Source organism: Bos taurus, chromosome 4, assembly GCF_002263795.3.
Source record: "Bos taurus isolate L1 Dominette 01449 registration number 42190680 breed Hereford chromosome 4, ARS-UCD2.0, whole genome shotgun sequence".
NCBI lineage: Eukaryota > Metazoa > Chordata > Mammalia > Artiodactyla > Bovidae > Bos > Bos taurus.
This window is the reverse complement of record NC_037331.1, coordinates 80,582,081-80,597,628: the sequence shown is the minus strand read 5'-3', so window position 1 is coordinate 80,597,628 and position 15,548 is coordinate 80,582,081. Positions and strand designations below refer to the sequence as shown.

At 37.3% G+C, this 15,548-nt stretch overlaps 1 protein-coding gene across 14 annotated transcripts in view; it reads left to right on the top strand.

Moving 5' to 3' along the window:
- The window catches only part of SUGCT (succinyl-CoA:glutarate-CoA transferase), an 875,539-nt gene that overhangs the window by 331,341 nt on the left and 528,650 nt on the right, over positions 1-15,548 (top strand). For all 14 annotated transcript variants that reach the window (XR_009494110.1, XR_009494109.1, XM_059885353.1 and 11 more), the window contains 1 exon segment: positions 10,321-10,423. Coding sequence is in view for 12 of the 14 variants with exons in the window: in XM_059885353.1 (XP_059741336.1) it covers positions 10,321-10,423 (103 nt within the window). In the remaining 2 variants the exon portion in view is untranslated.

Below are 15,548 nucleotides of genomic sequence, written 5' to 3'. Positions count from 1 at the left end.
AGTCAGTGATGCCATCCAGCTATCTCATCCTTTGTTGTCCCCTTCTCCTCCTGCCCCCAGTCCCTCCCAGCATCAGAGTCTTTTCCAATGAGTCAATTCTTTGTATGAGATGGCCAAAGTATTGGAGTTTCAGCTTCAGCATCAGTCCTTCCAATGAACACCCAGGAGTGATCTCCTTTAGAATGGACTGGTTAGATCTCCTTGCATTCCAAGGGACTCTCAAGAGTCTTCTCCAACACCACAGTTCAAAAGCGTCAATTCTTCGGTGCTCAGCTTTCTTCACAGTCCAACTCTCACATCCATACATGACTACTGGAAAAACCATAGCCTTGACCAGACGGACCTTTGTTGGCAAAGTAATGTCTCTGCTTTTTAATATGCTATCTAGGTTGGTCATAACTTTTCTTCCAAGGAGTAAGCGTCCTTTAATTTCATGGCTGCAGTCACCATCTGCAGTGATTTTGGAGCCCCCAAAAATAAAGTCTGCCACTGTTTCCACTGTTTCCCCATCTATTTCCCATGAAGTGATGGGACCAGATGCCATGATCTTCGTTTTCTGAATGTTGAGCTTTAAGCCAACTTTTTCACTCTCCACTTTCACTTTCATCAAGAGGCTCTTCAGTTCTTCTTCACTTTCTGCCATAAGGGTGGTGTCATCTGCATATCTGAGGTTATTGATACTTCTCCTGGCAATCTTGATTCCAGCTTGTGCTTCTTCCAGCCCAGCGTTTCTCATCATGTACTCTGCATATAAGTTAAATAAGCAAGGTGACAATATACAGACTTGACGTACTCCTTTTCACATTATTTCTGTATAATAAGGTTATGGTTGATTTTGTTTCTTCTTTTGTGCCTATTAACATTTAAATATTTTCTACAACAATTATATATTGCTTTATTAGTAGCTTTTTACAAAGAGATCTTGATTTAAGAGGCTTATTTTTTGATATCAGCCATCCTGGTGTGAACAACTGGACACTGGCAACGTGGGCAGCTTTCCCATATCATGTTTGCAATGATGCTGCTGAGGCTGTAGGGACAGTCACAGCAATGCTTGTCTGTCCAAACCATTATAATATATGACTTCAGTTCAGTTCAGTCACTCAGTCGTGTCCGACTCTTTTCGACCCCACGAATTGTAGCACGCCAGGCCTCCGGTCCATCACCAACTCCCGGAGTTCACTCAGACTCACGTCCATCGAGTCAGTGATACCATCCAGCCATCTCATCCTCTGTCGTCCCCTTCTACTCCTGCCCCCAACCCCTCCCAGCATCAGAGTCTTTTCCAATGAGTCAACTCTTCGCATGAGGTGGCCAAAGTACTGGAGTTTCAGCTTTAGCATCATTCCTTCCAAAGAAATCCCAGGGCTGATCTCCTTCAGAATGGACTGGTTGGATCTCCTTGCAGTCCAAGGGACTCTCAAGAGTCTTCTCCAACACCACAGTTCAAAAGCATCAATTCTTTGGTGCTCAGCTTCTTCACAGTCCAATTTTCACATCCATACATGACCACAGGAAAAACAATAGCCTTGACTAGACGGACCTTTGTTGGCAAAGTAATGTCTCTGCTTTTCAATATATGACTTACTCTTTACTTAAAATTTGTGTGAAGCAGAACATATTTTGGAACTGTGATCATTAGTATGGATAGGAATTATTAATGAGGCAATAATTAATCTGACTTGTAAGACGTAGTGCCTGAGCAGCTTAGTAAGTGACCTGATGTATTTAGGAGCAAGGTCTATGAAAATTCCATCATGACCCTCCACTAGAAGGCAGTAATAGGAGTCCCTGGATGGATGCTTTCCCCATCTTTTGTGTGGCTTTTGGATTGACATGCAGACAGAGAGTTAGTGAATGCTAGCAGGACAAAAAAAAAAAGATCTTAAACCATAATTTATCAGTAATATGTAGAGATAAATTCCTAAGAGGAAATAAGGTCTAAGGAAATTACAGGAAATATTAAATCTGTGATTCTGTTTACGGTAGAAACGCAACCAACAAATTCCAGCTGTTTCTCTGTGGGTTATAGAAGTGTCACAGGCCTGTTTATAGTTACTGCATTGCAGACTCCAGCCTGGTTCTTATGGAATCCCACTGGTTTGGTTTGGGTTTACTCAGATCTGTCCAAAGAGGTATTTCCTATAGGCAATACATTTATGGACTGTAGCCCTGTACCACATTTTTGTTCCTATAATATCTATTCTAGTTTCCTCTTCTTCCTGCCAACAGTTTGCCTCCCAGAAATGTTAGTATAGTTTTATTTATTTAACAATTATGTAGCACTTGTACCATTACAGTGTTCTGAATACCTTCAAAGTATTAATTCTTCTAATTCCTTGTGACAAATTTATGAGCTAAATAGTACTTCTTAAACCAACATAGAAAGCAAAAACCTTGAATGACAAGAATTATGATTTGTCCATGTTAAAGTTAATAGTTTCTATGTGAAAAAATAAATACTGAGAAGCCAGAAGACAAGCTACAGTTTAGGAGAAGAAATTTGCAATGAGTGTAACTAGTAAAAGATTCGTATGTAGACTATGCAAATATTCATGTAAGTCAATAAGGAAAGAAAAGCAGTTCGACTGAAAAAGGACAAAGGATATGAAGAGGAAAGAACCAAAAGAAAAAAAAAAGTCTATGAAAAGATGCTTAGTTTCTCCAGTTGGGAAAAAATACAACTTAAAGTAACCGTGAGATTCCATTCTACCTCTATGTGATTGGCAAAAGTTGCATCTGACAGTAACAAAAATTGGTGAGAATATGGTAGAAGCAGAAATTGACATCAACCATATTGAAGAGCAATTCGGTAAAATCTAAGGCAGCTGACAATGTGCCTACTTTATGACTCAGCATTTCTTGTGCCTACTTTATGACTCAGCAGTTCTATCTCTGTGTATACATTGTAGGTAATCCATCCCATAAGAACAGAGAAATGTGTAAGGTTCTATTGAAGCATTGTGTACAATAGTGATAAACTGGATACAATGGATCATTAATATGAAAAAAGATAAATTGTGGAATATTTGTATAGGCAGGTGCCCAGTGGATAAAATGAATGAGCCAAGTCTATATGCACACACATGTATAGATCTTGAAATTAAAATGTTCAATCAAGTTGCAGTATACAGGTTAAAAATACACAACATGATAGTTTATAACGCCTGTGGTGGATTTGTTCAGATATACACACACATATGTAATATGAGTGCAGTAACATGAACAGAGAGATGCACAAGATCTAGGATGGTGGTTACTTCTGATGTGAATAAAAAGGGGAATAAAGTCAAGGAGAGGTACAAAAGGGGCTTTGTGTTTGTAAGATTTTGTTTCTTAAAAATATGAAGCAAATATGCTGAGATGTTATTAAAAATGTGAGTGGGTAAGGGCACATAAATATTTATGTTATTTTATTTTCTATTCTTTTTTTTTGTGGTTATTTTCTATACTTTTCTACTCCTGTACTTTTGGGCATATTTGAAATATTTCACAATAGTAAAATACAAAAACTAAATTTAATAATTTAAAAATTAACTCTAGTGGATAATACTCCTAAATTTCCTTTTAAAAATCTTTGGTCATGTTGTGGGGTATTCCTTGGTGGTCCAGTGGTTAGGACTCTGTGTTTCCACTGCAGGGAGCCTGAGTTTGATTCCTGGTTGGGAACTAAGATCCTGTATGCCACACGGTGTGGCACCTCCTTCCCCCCAAAAAAGGACATTGAGGAAAATAGTACTTGGAGAAGAATACTTCAGAAACAACCATAATTTAAAAACATCTTTGGGAAGCTTTGCTATAATATTCAGATAAACTCATTCAAAAACTTTTATGTTATATGGATGCTTGGTGCATGCGTGCTGGGTCTCTTCAGTCGTGTCTGACTCTCTGTGACCCTATGGTCCTCCAGGCTCCTCTGCACGTGGGACCAGGCACATGCACCAGATAAGAATACTGGAGTGGGTTGCCATGTCCTCCTCCAGGGAATCTTCCCGACCCAGGGATCCAAACCCTTGTCTTTTATGTCTGTTGCATTGGCAGGTGGGTTCTTTACCAGCAGCGCCACCGGGGAAGCTCTTTGTAAAGTTTTGTATTCAGTTTTCACCGGCTTACAAAATAACACATTTTGTAATTCTCCGATGTTTTTGTTGTCTCTGCAAGATATTTATTTAGCTTTTTAGGTTTTCCCCCAAACTATTTTGAATTTAAAACACAGTTTTCTGGGTCTAGTCATCTGTGTATCAAGAAGGTGGTGTGCTAAGAGAGCTTTCCACTATTCTGGAGAGCCACCTTCATGGTCTAAGAGGGAAATCCACCAATTTTGTGTGTGTGTGTGTGTGTGTGTGTGTGTAAGGGGATGGAACTAATATGTGAAAATGCAAAAGATTAATGGATTTTAGGTTTCAGATGTATAAATATCTAAATTTATTTTCAGAAGTCTGTAGTTGGTAAGTCCATGATTCTATCATAGAGATAGTATAGCAAAAAGACAGGTATACATTTCTACTTATGCATAAAGATACAAAATTTTTAGTAAGTTGATTCATATTTCCAATTATATGAAGAAATCATTGTGTGAATTAAAGAATGCTTTTGGAACATAAAGCCATATTCTAATATGTTCGTATCTTACATTTGAATCTTGTGGTTCTCTGGATAACATAGAAAGTCCCTAAATCAAAACATTACAAGCTAATGTGACTGAGGTGAAACCTTGGGTAGTTGTCAGTTAACCCTAGATAAATGGTGAATTGTGACCTGCCCTTACTGGTTAGCCTTGCTTTGATTGTTTTTTATAAAAGTTTCCATGTCCTCCAAGAGTCACATAACCGGAGCAATAGGATGTTTGCCCGAGTTGTTTTTTAGGAACTTGGAGTCGGCTGTGTCCACTTCCAGCTTGAGATCGCTGAGATGAATTAAGACCTCTGATCCTCTCTCTGGGCATGTGCAGATATTGGCTCTGTGACCTTTTGATGTCTGAGGGCCAGAATCTCCACCCTCATAGCAGGCTAGTGCTGCTATTCTCTGAGCACGTCTCTGACACAGAAGCCTGTGGCTTGGTTGCATCTGCTCAGAACAACAACCACCTTCCTTTTTTCGTATCTGCAATTACCTTTTCCCATGCTCTCCCCAGAGAAGGCAAAATGGCACCCCACTCCAGTACACTTGCCTGGAAAATCCCATGGACGGAGGAGCCTGGTGGGCTGCAGTCCATGGGGTCACTAAGAGTCGGACATGACTGAGCGACTTCACTTTCACTTTTCACTTTCATGCATTGGAGAAGGCAATGGCAACCCACTCCAGTGTTCTTGCCTGGAGAATCCCAGGGACAGGGGAGCCTGGTGGGCTGCCGTCTATGGGGTCGCACAGAGTGGGACACGACTGAAGTGACTTAGCAGCAGCAGCATGCTGCTCCCCATGCCTCAGTTTTTATCCCTTAAATATCCCCAGCCCCTTGGCCTTCAGGGAGACAGATCTGAGACTTTTCCCCCGTCTCCTGTCTTGGGTACTTTCGGAAGAAGCCCTTTCTCTGCTGCAAACCTCATTGTCCTTAAGTGCATAAAAGAAAATGAAGACTATTGGGACTAGAAGGAAAAAGTGAAAGAATTAATAAAAGAAACAGAAATGGCCAAAGAGCTATTAATAATCCAAAAAGGTATTGTATCATAGGAGTTAAATACAGGATAGATCCACAGCATCAGATACTGCACAGAAAGCAAGCAGGATGAGGACTGTGGAAAGAATATTGGGTCTGTCAAGTGGTCACTGTCGACCCTTGGAGACTGGGTAACAAAAGGTGTTGATGACCAAGTCAGACTTCAGAGGCTCAAGCAGTGATGATAGATTGGAAGCAGATAAATAGCATAGTAACAAAAAGGTGTAAGAATGTCTGGAAAACTTATTTTTCCAATTGAAAACTTGCTTCTGGTTGACAATAATATGGAGGATACTGATGAGGAGGTAGATTTAAGAAGCATCAGGGGTAGACAGCATGGGGCCTCCGTCAAGTTTCTTTTTCTCTAAACTCATCGGTCTCCTTCTGTTCTCAGTATCAATGTTGATTTTGAGTATCAATGTTGAGGTCCCCTAATGAAAGACCTCTCTGGGTTCCTCTTTGCCAGTGTAAATGCAATATCCTTAGCAGAGCTCATGACGTGCCTCATACTTTGGTTCTAACCTCCCTTTTCCATTTCATCTTCAGCTACTCAAGATACAGGAGATTTCAGATTCTTTCCAGACTGGGTCTTTGTACACCTTGATCTTTCTGCCTGAAGATTCTTATTCCCATCTTTCACATGGAAAATTCTAACTCATCCTTCAACACCTGGCTCAAGTGTCACCTCATTTTTGAACCCTTTGTGACTCCCCCAGGCCCTGTGCAGGTCTCCCTCTTTGGTGCTTCAGCTGGAAGTTATTCATTCATATTTTTGTCTCAGCATCCTGCACTGTAATTCATAAATTTTCATAACTGTGTTCTCCATTAGACAATGTGGTCTCTGGATACAATGACTTTCTATTTTATTGTTGTAACCCCCATGACTGGCACACAACAAACCTGTGAAAAGCATAGGAATGAATGAGTATTCATGTAAAGAGATTTGCCTTGAGGCATATTGGATGAAAGTGAAGAAGCATCTTAGTGCTAAGTGAAATAAGCCAGACACAGGAATACAGATACTATGTGATCTCACTCACTTATATGTGGAATCCAAAAAAAGTTGAACCCATAGAACCGGAGGGTAGAATGCTGGTTGCCAGGGGATATGGTGTGGGGGAAATGAGGAGATACTGGTCAAAGGGAATAAACTGTCAGCTAAAAGATGAAAAATTCTGAGCTCTAATATACAATATGGTTATTATAGGTAATAATACTATATCAAATGCTCAAAACAAATAAGTGTTCTAACCACATACATAGAAATGATAACTGTGAGGTGATGGATCCATTGATTGACTTGATTTTGGTAATCATTTCGTAATGTATACGTATTTTAAAATCATCACATTGTTCTCCTTAAAAAATCCTATTATACAAACTATTATACAAATCAAATATATGTGATTTTTATTTGTTAGTTATATCTCCAAAACATTGGGAGGGGGGAAGCTATATGAATTTGAACAGGTTAATTTTTCTGAATCTGAGTTTCCTTTTGATCAAAGGAGAGTAATACTTACCTTATAATGTGCTTGTGAGGATAAAATTGATAAGATATAGATCAAACAATTAATGACCAGCATTTATTAATAATTTCCTTAATGAGTAATAATTAAATATTAATTAATGAAATAATCACCATTTGTTATAACAATTATTAATAATAATTTATTGATTATTTCCAAATCTTACCTTCGTGGCATGGATCTCTTACTAGTTGCTCTGTGGTCTTGAATTTGGCTGCAACTTTAGTCCAGTCTCTAAAGAGAAGAATTCGGGTTTGTTTTATAGGTTAAATTTTGATGTTAAGAAATTTAAACTCAAGTCTTCCTAAATGGTGTAATCTGATTAACAGTAACCATTTGGCATCAAGTGAATTCAACAGAAATGTAGAATTAAATATATGGGTTGGTTTATTAAGTTCACAATTAAGTCTGAATTGTTTTATGAGTCTCCAGATAACTTCCCAGAGGAGGCCCCTAGCTTCAGGGCCAGATCCAAGGACACCCTTCTTGTCTTAGCTCAGGATTGTGTTGCCCTGAGTGATTTAAATCAGCTCTTTCCATTTTTTTTTAGCAAAATTTTTGTGGTTCAAAAAAACATGTGTTTACAGGGTTTTTTTTTTTTTTTTGCATAGATAAAGGAAAGGATTCTACATCAGATTTAGATCAAGAGATAGATTTTCAGAAGAAAATGATGGGTATGTCCTCTGGGAGCAGTGGAATGCAGTGATGTTTGGTCTCTGACTGATTGAGTTTAAGGCTTTTGTGAACACGTCCACGCCCACACCCACGCAAATACACAAACAGTGGTCACACTTCAGCTCCAGACGCTGCATTTCTCTCCAACCTCACATCCAGAGTGCATCCGATGTTTTCCATAACATGAAATAAATCCCTCTCTTTTGCTCAGTGGTGAAAAGCTTATATAAATACTAAAACTTCAAATATTCCCCTGAGTTTTTGTTGGCAAGTCTGCAGCTACGGGTTTGTTTAGATATTGACATGCATTTTCTGCGCATATCTTTCAGGCCACTTGGGTGAGTTCAATGGTGATAAATTCATTTGTCTTGAAAATGTACCATACTAACCATTATAACACTCTGTTTATTAACACTTAAATAATTGATACCCTGATTGGAAAGGTTCCAGGTTCAAAGTACCACTTCTATTCTTTCAACATATATCATTTTGGTGATGTCTATCTATCTATCTATCTTAGGAAATCTTGGCCAGGAGATGACTTTAACAGTCATTGAGCAGAAAACACGGATGTGAAGAATCCACTAATTCAAGACATTTAATCTTGCGTTGTAGTGTTCCCGTGACAGGATATCTTTCAGTACTTAGAAGTGAGAAATTTTATTATATATTAAATAGGGATAGTTAACATTATTGGGCCATAATTAATGTGTGTAGTGAAACGTCTTTATCATAATGGAGAAGAAAAGGAAGGCAATATTTTTGGAGGCAGTAATAAATGCCTGGGCTTTCCAGGTGGCTCAGTGGTAAGAATCTGCCTGCAAGTGCAGGAGACAAGTGCAGGTTTGATACCTAGGTCAGAAGATCCCCTGGAGAAGAAAATGGCAGCCCACTCCAGTATTCTTGCCTGGGAAAACCCATGGACAGAGGAGCCTAGTGGGCTACAGTCCACGGGGTCACAAAAGTCCAACAGAGTCAGATTTAGTGACTAAAACAACAACAACAACAACAATCAATGCCTGGCGTATAGTAGGAACTCCTTAAATGGTTGTAAAACAAGTGGATATATAAATAGGATTAATTACATTCCTAGTGAAATGTACTCCTACCTTCATTAAAAAATTTTATTAGATCCTTATATAAAAATTTATGATTGAACACAATTGTTCATATTTTGTCTTTCAGAGACTACATTAATTCCATCTTTTTCTTTTTATCTGTTAGATGGCAATAAAAGAAGTATGGTTAAAATATTGATACTGTATTTATCTTTTTTTTAAATAGTGGAAGAAATCAATTTCTTTGACAAATTCCCATAGAATCTACTGCTCTGAGATTAACTCTAGCTATGTCTAAAAGAGCTCAATAGAAGCCCATTAATATTAAATATTTCCACATTTCCAGTAGTTCTTCCATATTGATGAAGCATTAATACTTTAATACTTCAATATGTGCTGCTAATAATTCACTACAGCTAACTCTTTAAAAAAATCCCTTTTAGCCTATATTATTACTTAACTAAAAAAAGTTTACTATTTTAACAGCTAACAGTTCTAAAATTCTTCATATATTATGAACTATGAGTGTTGAGTTGTCTTTGAGGATCCAAGTTTTTTTCCCGTATTCACTGTCTTAACAGAAAACCAAAAGACAATATATTTCATTAATGAAGTAGGTCCCCTTCCCTTAAGACCTATTAGAGGAAAAAGGACATCAGATAAGTTTTTGTGTCTGAGAAGTCCAATTCTAAGTTATAGTAGAAACAAACAGAGGTAAAGGGCTTGGATGAATTTAGATACTAGTCTTTGCATGTCTCCATTTGTTCTGATCAGTAAGCCACAGTGCAAGTAACTAAATAGTTAAGGTTGTTTTTTTTTTTTTTTAGGCCAGTAGTTGTGCCTATTAATTCTGATGTGCCTTAACTATAAGGTAGATAAAACATATAGCTTTCTTTTAAAACAGATTCACTGGTTTATTTTTTGTTTTGAGGAATAATTTAGCATATCTGTGTCTATCTTAACTTCATATACTATTCCTGAGATCTAAAAAACCACTTTGTAAATGACATTATGCTCAAAACTGTAGTAACATTATATTATCATTATTAAATTCATCAAGTGCTCAATACCACATTTGAAGCTTGGTTAATACAAAAGCTCATTTTATACCTAATCTTTCTTCTCTGAGGGACTCTCTGTCAAAAAGTTCATAGAGGAAGAAGTAGGAGGAATTTCAACTCTATGGTGGGTTTTTAAACAAGGGGACCTGAGTGACTGTTCTTATCGCTTGCAGGGCAACTCAAGTTGTTTCATGTTGGCAACATTCTGTCAAAACTAGGCACAAGGAAAGTTAAAGAAACATATTTTTGTCATTATCAGTTGCTTTCAAAGAGGGCTGTATGAGAAAAAAGGTTGTGTTCTTTAAGTATAAAGGTGCATCTGTTTTTCAATCTGTTCCTAGGTTTAAAGAAGAAATGACCAGCAAGTGGTTACAGCTCTTTGAAGGAAGTGGCGTCCCGTATGGCCCGATTAACAACATGAAGAATGTGTTTGCAGAACCCCAGGTTTGTTTTTTGAAATTTTTAGTATGTTTTGGTTAAAAACACAAGAATTTACCTCTTTTTTTTCTATCCAGACTGATTCATATAAATGTACATTAGCCATTGGTCTTGAAAAGTCATATCACATGATTTTTTACTCTAGGTTAAATTATGCATCTGAAATAAAAAATAATCAGAATTTGGAACTGGCTGTCTACAATTGTACCTTTATATCAATTAGATCTAACATATTTCTCCAGCAGTCACTACATGACATTTTCAAGGTTAGGGCATTTATTTTTTCCTGAAAAATGGAATAAAAACAATTGAGAGTTGGGATCAGGCACTCAGAGATCATTCTCTGCAGGAAGAAGTAAGAGTAAGAAATGCATAATTTTCAGAGTCACAGTTCCCCTCTCACCATATGGCTATTTTAAAATGGACAGAGAAGTCATCATTAATTTTGCTGATTAGAGACATCTATATGCTTTGAATAATGTGCAATATTCATGAAGAAGAAATAAAATTGAATAGAGATTCATGCTGTACATTGTTTACAGACTCCTTGAGTTTCAGAAATTGGGATCATCTGAAAAAATATTTCTTCTACAACACTGTTCAAATGATTATTTTGAGATAAGGTCAGAATAATAAGTTTTGATGTTATTCAATCAGCCTCACTGCAAGCAATTTACCATTGCTCAAAGTCACATATTAATTCCATAATGTAGAGGAGCTCCCTTTTTCTGGAAACTTTCACTGTGATTATTCATGTATCTTGTCAGCTTGCAACATTTCAAAATTATAGTATTTCTCTTCATTTTTTTCATTCTTATAATGGTAGATTTTTCTTTGAAATAAGTTGCTGAAAATGGAATACACCTTTTAAGGGAAAAAACTGACCTAACTAACTTTGGTACCTTTGTCTTACACAAATATCTGTTTAAAGGAAAATTGAAATGTATTCAAATCAATGATTTCAGTATTTACTGGAGGAGAAAAAAACAAAGATGATTAATGCAGGAATTCTGCTGTGCTATTTTTTTGGCCAAGATGGTGATTATGGAAAGGCTTTTTTCCTAGTGAAAGAATGGTCAATAAGAATTGGAGGAAAGGGAGTCCTCCTGATACGGACTGAGTCTTTGTTAAGGGGTCCCCACTACACTACATTGGTGGTGAATGCCAGTGATTCCTTGTGATGAGGTAGCAGTGTATATGCCCTGAATATAACAGACCAGAGGGGCAGTTATCTCACTTCATAAGTTTGAATGAGGCCAAGCTTTGGCTTTAAGCTGTTGTAGAGGAATGGGTGGGTTTTACCATTATTCCCCTGCTTACAAGTAGAACCGAGGTGTATAGGGCTTCCTGTGTAACTCAATTTAAGGGTACATTTCTGTAGAGATGATTCCTGAGAGTTCTTCCATCAGCGTTTCTGTTGGCTCCCCCTGTGTTTCATTAGGAATAAAGGCTCCAAAGCAGGAATGTTATTTTAAAAATTATTAGATATATTCAATGACTACTTATTTTTTAGGCTTTGATAAACAAGGATCTAAGGTCCCACACTTAAAACTGTTCACTTTGTGGGCTGGCTCAAATTGAATTTTGGGTAAATAGGATTTTCATTCTCAATTTTCCCTTGTAGATCAGTTTAATTACTTTCAATTTTGGATCGGAACTCCTTTGGACCTACAGGAAATTTGTAACATTGGTCTGTGGCTTATTTTTAGCACTGAAACAAAATTTCAAATGGAGAATATAATATATCCTAAGCCAGGATACCAATTTTTTCTGCTCCCTCAAAAGTCTCTGAAAAATACCTTCTTATCCACCAAAACCAAATTCTAATTGTTACAGTCCTAGCATGAAAAGTTCTTAATCATACAGTTATGGTTATTGACAGTCATACTCTAGTTGCAAGAATAGAGTTGGTTTCTTTTATACATGATTTCATTCTTCTTTGGAATTTAAATACCAAAATCTGTGTATAAAAGTATCTGGAGTTTTAGAAAGACTAGAGAACAGTGTAGTATTAATACATTTTAAATATGAGCGAAGATTACTATGACAATTGTATGTAGGACTGTTTGGCACAAGAAATAAAGGTATCTCTTTTCCCATGCCTGGAAGTGTTCGACTATTTTAGAAGGATTCTCTATCATTAGGTATTTTGATAGGACTGTAGAAGATGAAAAAAACAGGGAGTTAAAAATTTTTTGTATATCCAGTTTTTTAAGGAATCTCCATACTGTTCTCCGTAGTGGCTGTACTAGTTTGAATCCCCACCAACAGTGTAAGTTTTGTCCGTACCCTCTCCAGCATTTATTGCTTGTAGACTTTTGGATTGCAGCCATTCTGACTGGTGTGAGATGGTACATCATTGTGGTTTTGATTTGCATTTCTCTGTTAATGAGTGACTGATGGTAGGAATGCAAACTAGGATAGCCACTATGGAGAACAGTGTGGAGATTCCTTAAAAAACTGGAAATAGAACTGCCATATGACCCAGCAATCCCACTGCTGGGCATACACACTGAGGAAACCAGAATGGAAAGAGACACATGTACCGCAATGTTCATCGCAGTACTGTTTACAATAGCCAGGACATGGAAGCAACTTAGATGTCCATCAGCAGACAAATGGATAGGAAAGCTGTGGTACATATACACAATGGACTATTACTCAGCTATTAAAAAGAATGCATTTGAATCAGTTCTAATGAGGTGGAGGAAACTGGAGCCTATTATACAGAGTGAAGTAAGTCAGAAAGAAAAATACCAAGACAGTATATTAATGCATATATATGGAATTTAGAAAGATGGTAATGATGACCCAATATGGGAGACAGCAAAAGAGACACAGATATAAAGAACAGACTTTTGGACTCTGTGGAAGAAGGTGAGGGTGGGATGATTTGAGAGAATAGCGTTGAAACATGTGTATTACCATATGTGAAATGGATCGCCAGTCCAGGTTCAATGCATGAGACAGGGTGCTCAGGGCTAGTGCACTGGAATGATCCTGAGGGATGGGATGGGGAGGAAGGTGGGAGGGAGGCATTCAGGATGGGGAACACACGTACACCCATGGCTGATTCATATCAATGTATGGCAAAAACCGCTACAATATTGTAAAGTAATTAGTCTCCAATTAAAATAAATAAATAAATTTTAAAAATTTTGATAAAATAAATTATTAAAGAAAACATGCCTTAAGATAATATCTAAAAGAGAAATACTCTGAAAGTTCATTTAACAAACCTTTTTATTGTATTCAACATTTACTATGTACCAGATGCTAGGGATTTAGCATGAATTTAGTAATTCTTTTACTTTCTGAAAAATAAATTATAAGTTGACTTAAGCAGCAAATACCCAGTAAAATTTCACTGATGCATGAATCAGGGGATGAGTGAGTTGGTTAACTTTGTAAAGTACAGGTTTCCAAATAATCAAGTGGCTACTATCCCCCCTGTGTGGCACTGACTGACTCTTATATGTGGAGCTGGCTGAGAAGCCTTTGAAACTCCAGGGACTAAGCATAATACAATAGCCAAGACCATGGAATCAGAAGTGTTGAGAAGTTTTATAAGATTTCTAGGCTTCAGTTTCCTCAACGCTAAAGTAATGAAATAGAACCTTTTCTCTATACTGTAAAGTTAAATGGGATAATGTTTATCAAAGTCACATAGTAGGGATTGTTAAATGGTAAATGTTCAGTAAAAAGTAATAGCTCTGGTTATGGTGCCCTTCACAGTTATATTTTACTAAAAGATATCTTTTACTTATCATCATGTAGTGGATAAAGGCAAATCCAGTGTAGCTGTGAGGATGGGGATCATCAGCTTGACATCAAGCTCTAACTAATATCCTTTTAAGGAAATGCATCCGCAAACTTTGTGCCAAGAAGTGCTCAGTCCATCATTTTTCTGATTACTGAAAATCTTTTTGTTTTCCATTTTCTATAAAAGTATGATTTCCGTTCAAGGTGTCCTCCCTTGTTTTTCCCCTGATGAGCTGTGGAGTTTCTTGGCCCCCGGTACATGGAACTGGCCACTTCTGTTCGGATGTGGGACTGCGCCACTGGCGCCCGGGGCCCAGCTCTCCATGTGCGCCTGGCCAGCACAGCTGCTAGTACAACTGAAAATTGATTTGGGTGAAGTACAAGGCCTGGAACATGGCGCAGGAAGTGAAACTTTGATGAAGTGAAAAGGGGTATGTCTAACCAAAAACAAAAAAAATTAGAAGCATCAAAGAGCAGGAGAGAATTTTTTGTGAACCTACTTATCAAGTGGACCATTTATATTTCATCTCTGGTTTGAACATGGTAGACAAGTTTACTTGATGGTTGAAATTATTCCTAACCAAAATAATGTCTTCATAGTCTCATGCTCTAAGAAAACTTGCCATTTGACTCAATTGAAACTACAAATGATTTTTTCCTTGGATAGATGCAAGGTTGTCTACCTTTTATCCTCTGATTATATGCTGCAGTCCTTTGCACAGTTAAAATGATCCTGCAGGCATCCACTGTTAAGTCAATCAAGAATACTACAGGGGGTTTTGGTCTGCATTTACTGATAGCTCTGAGAAGTTTTGATCCAAAACCCTTTTAGTGGGAGTTTTATTGTTTTTTTCTCCCTCAGAGATACATTATCTGAGGAAAACTATGCATTATAGAAGTATAATATAGATTATCTGCATATAGATTTTAATAGTCATGTTTCCAAGTGCTTTCTTAAAATACCTTCTTTTACTCAGGCCAAAATTGTGCAGTACATTAAAAGAATTCTTAAAAAGCTTAAAAATCTTACTAGATGGCCTCAGTATGGTCCTATTTAACATGCCCTTGGGTTACTAGATGGCCTCAGTATGGTCCTATTTAACATGCCCTTGGGGACATGTGCATGAACTACATTGTGGTTTGAGGTTTTCCAACCCAAATAAACTTAAAAGAAAATGTAGCTTTTAATAGAGACTATTCAAATTCCTGCAAAAACAGGTATGGATCTCACCACTGAGAGGATTTAAAAGCATTATTATCTACTATGAGAATCAAAGGAGAATTTGTTATCCTGCTGTTTCTATTTTGCTCAAGACCGTATATTTGGTGATTCTAGTATATGGCCATTTTTGAATGAACTGCTCAATTA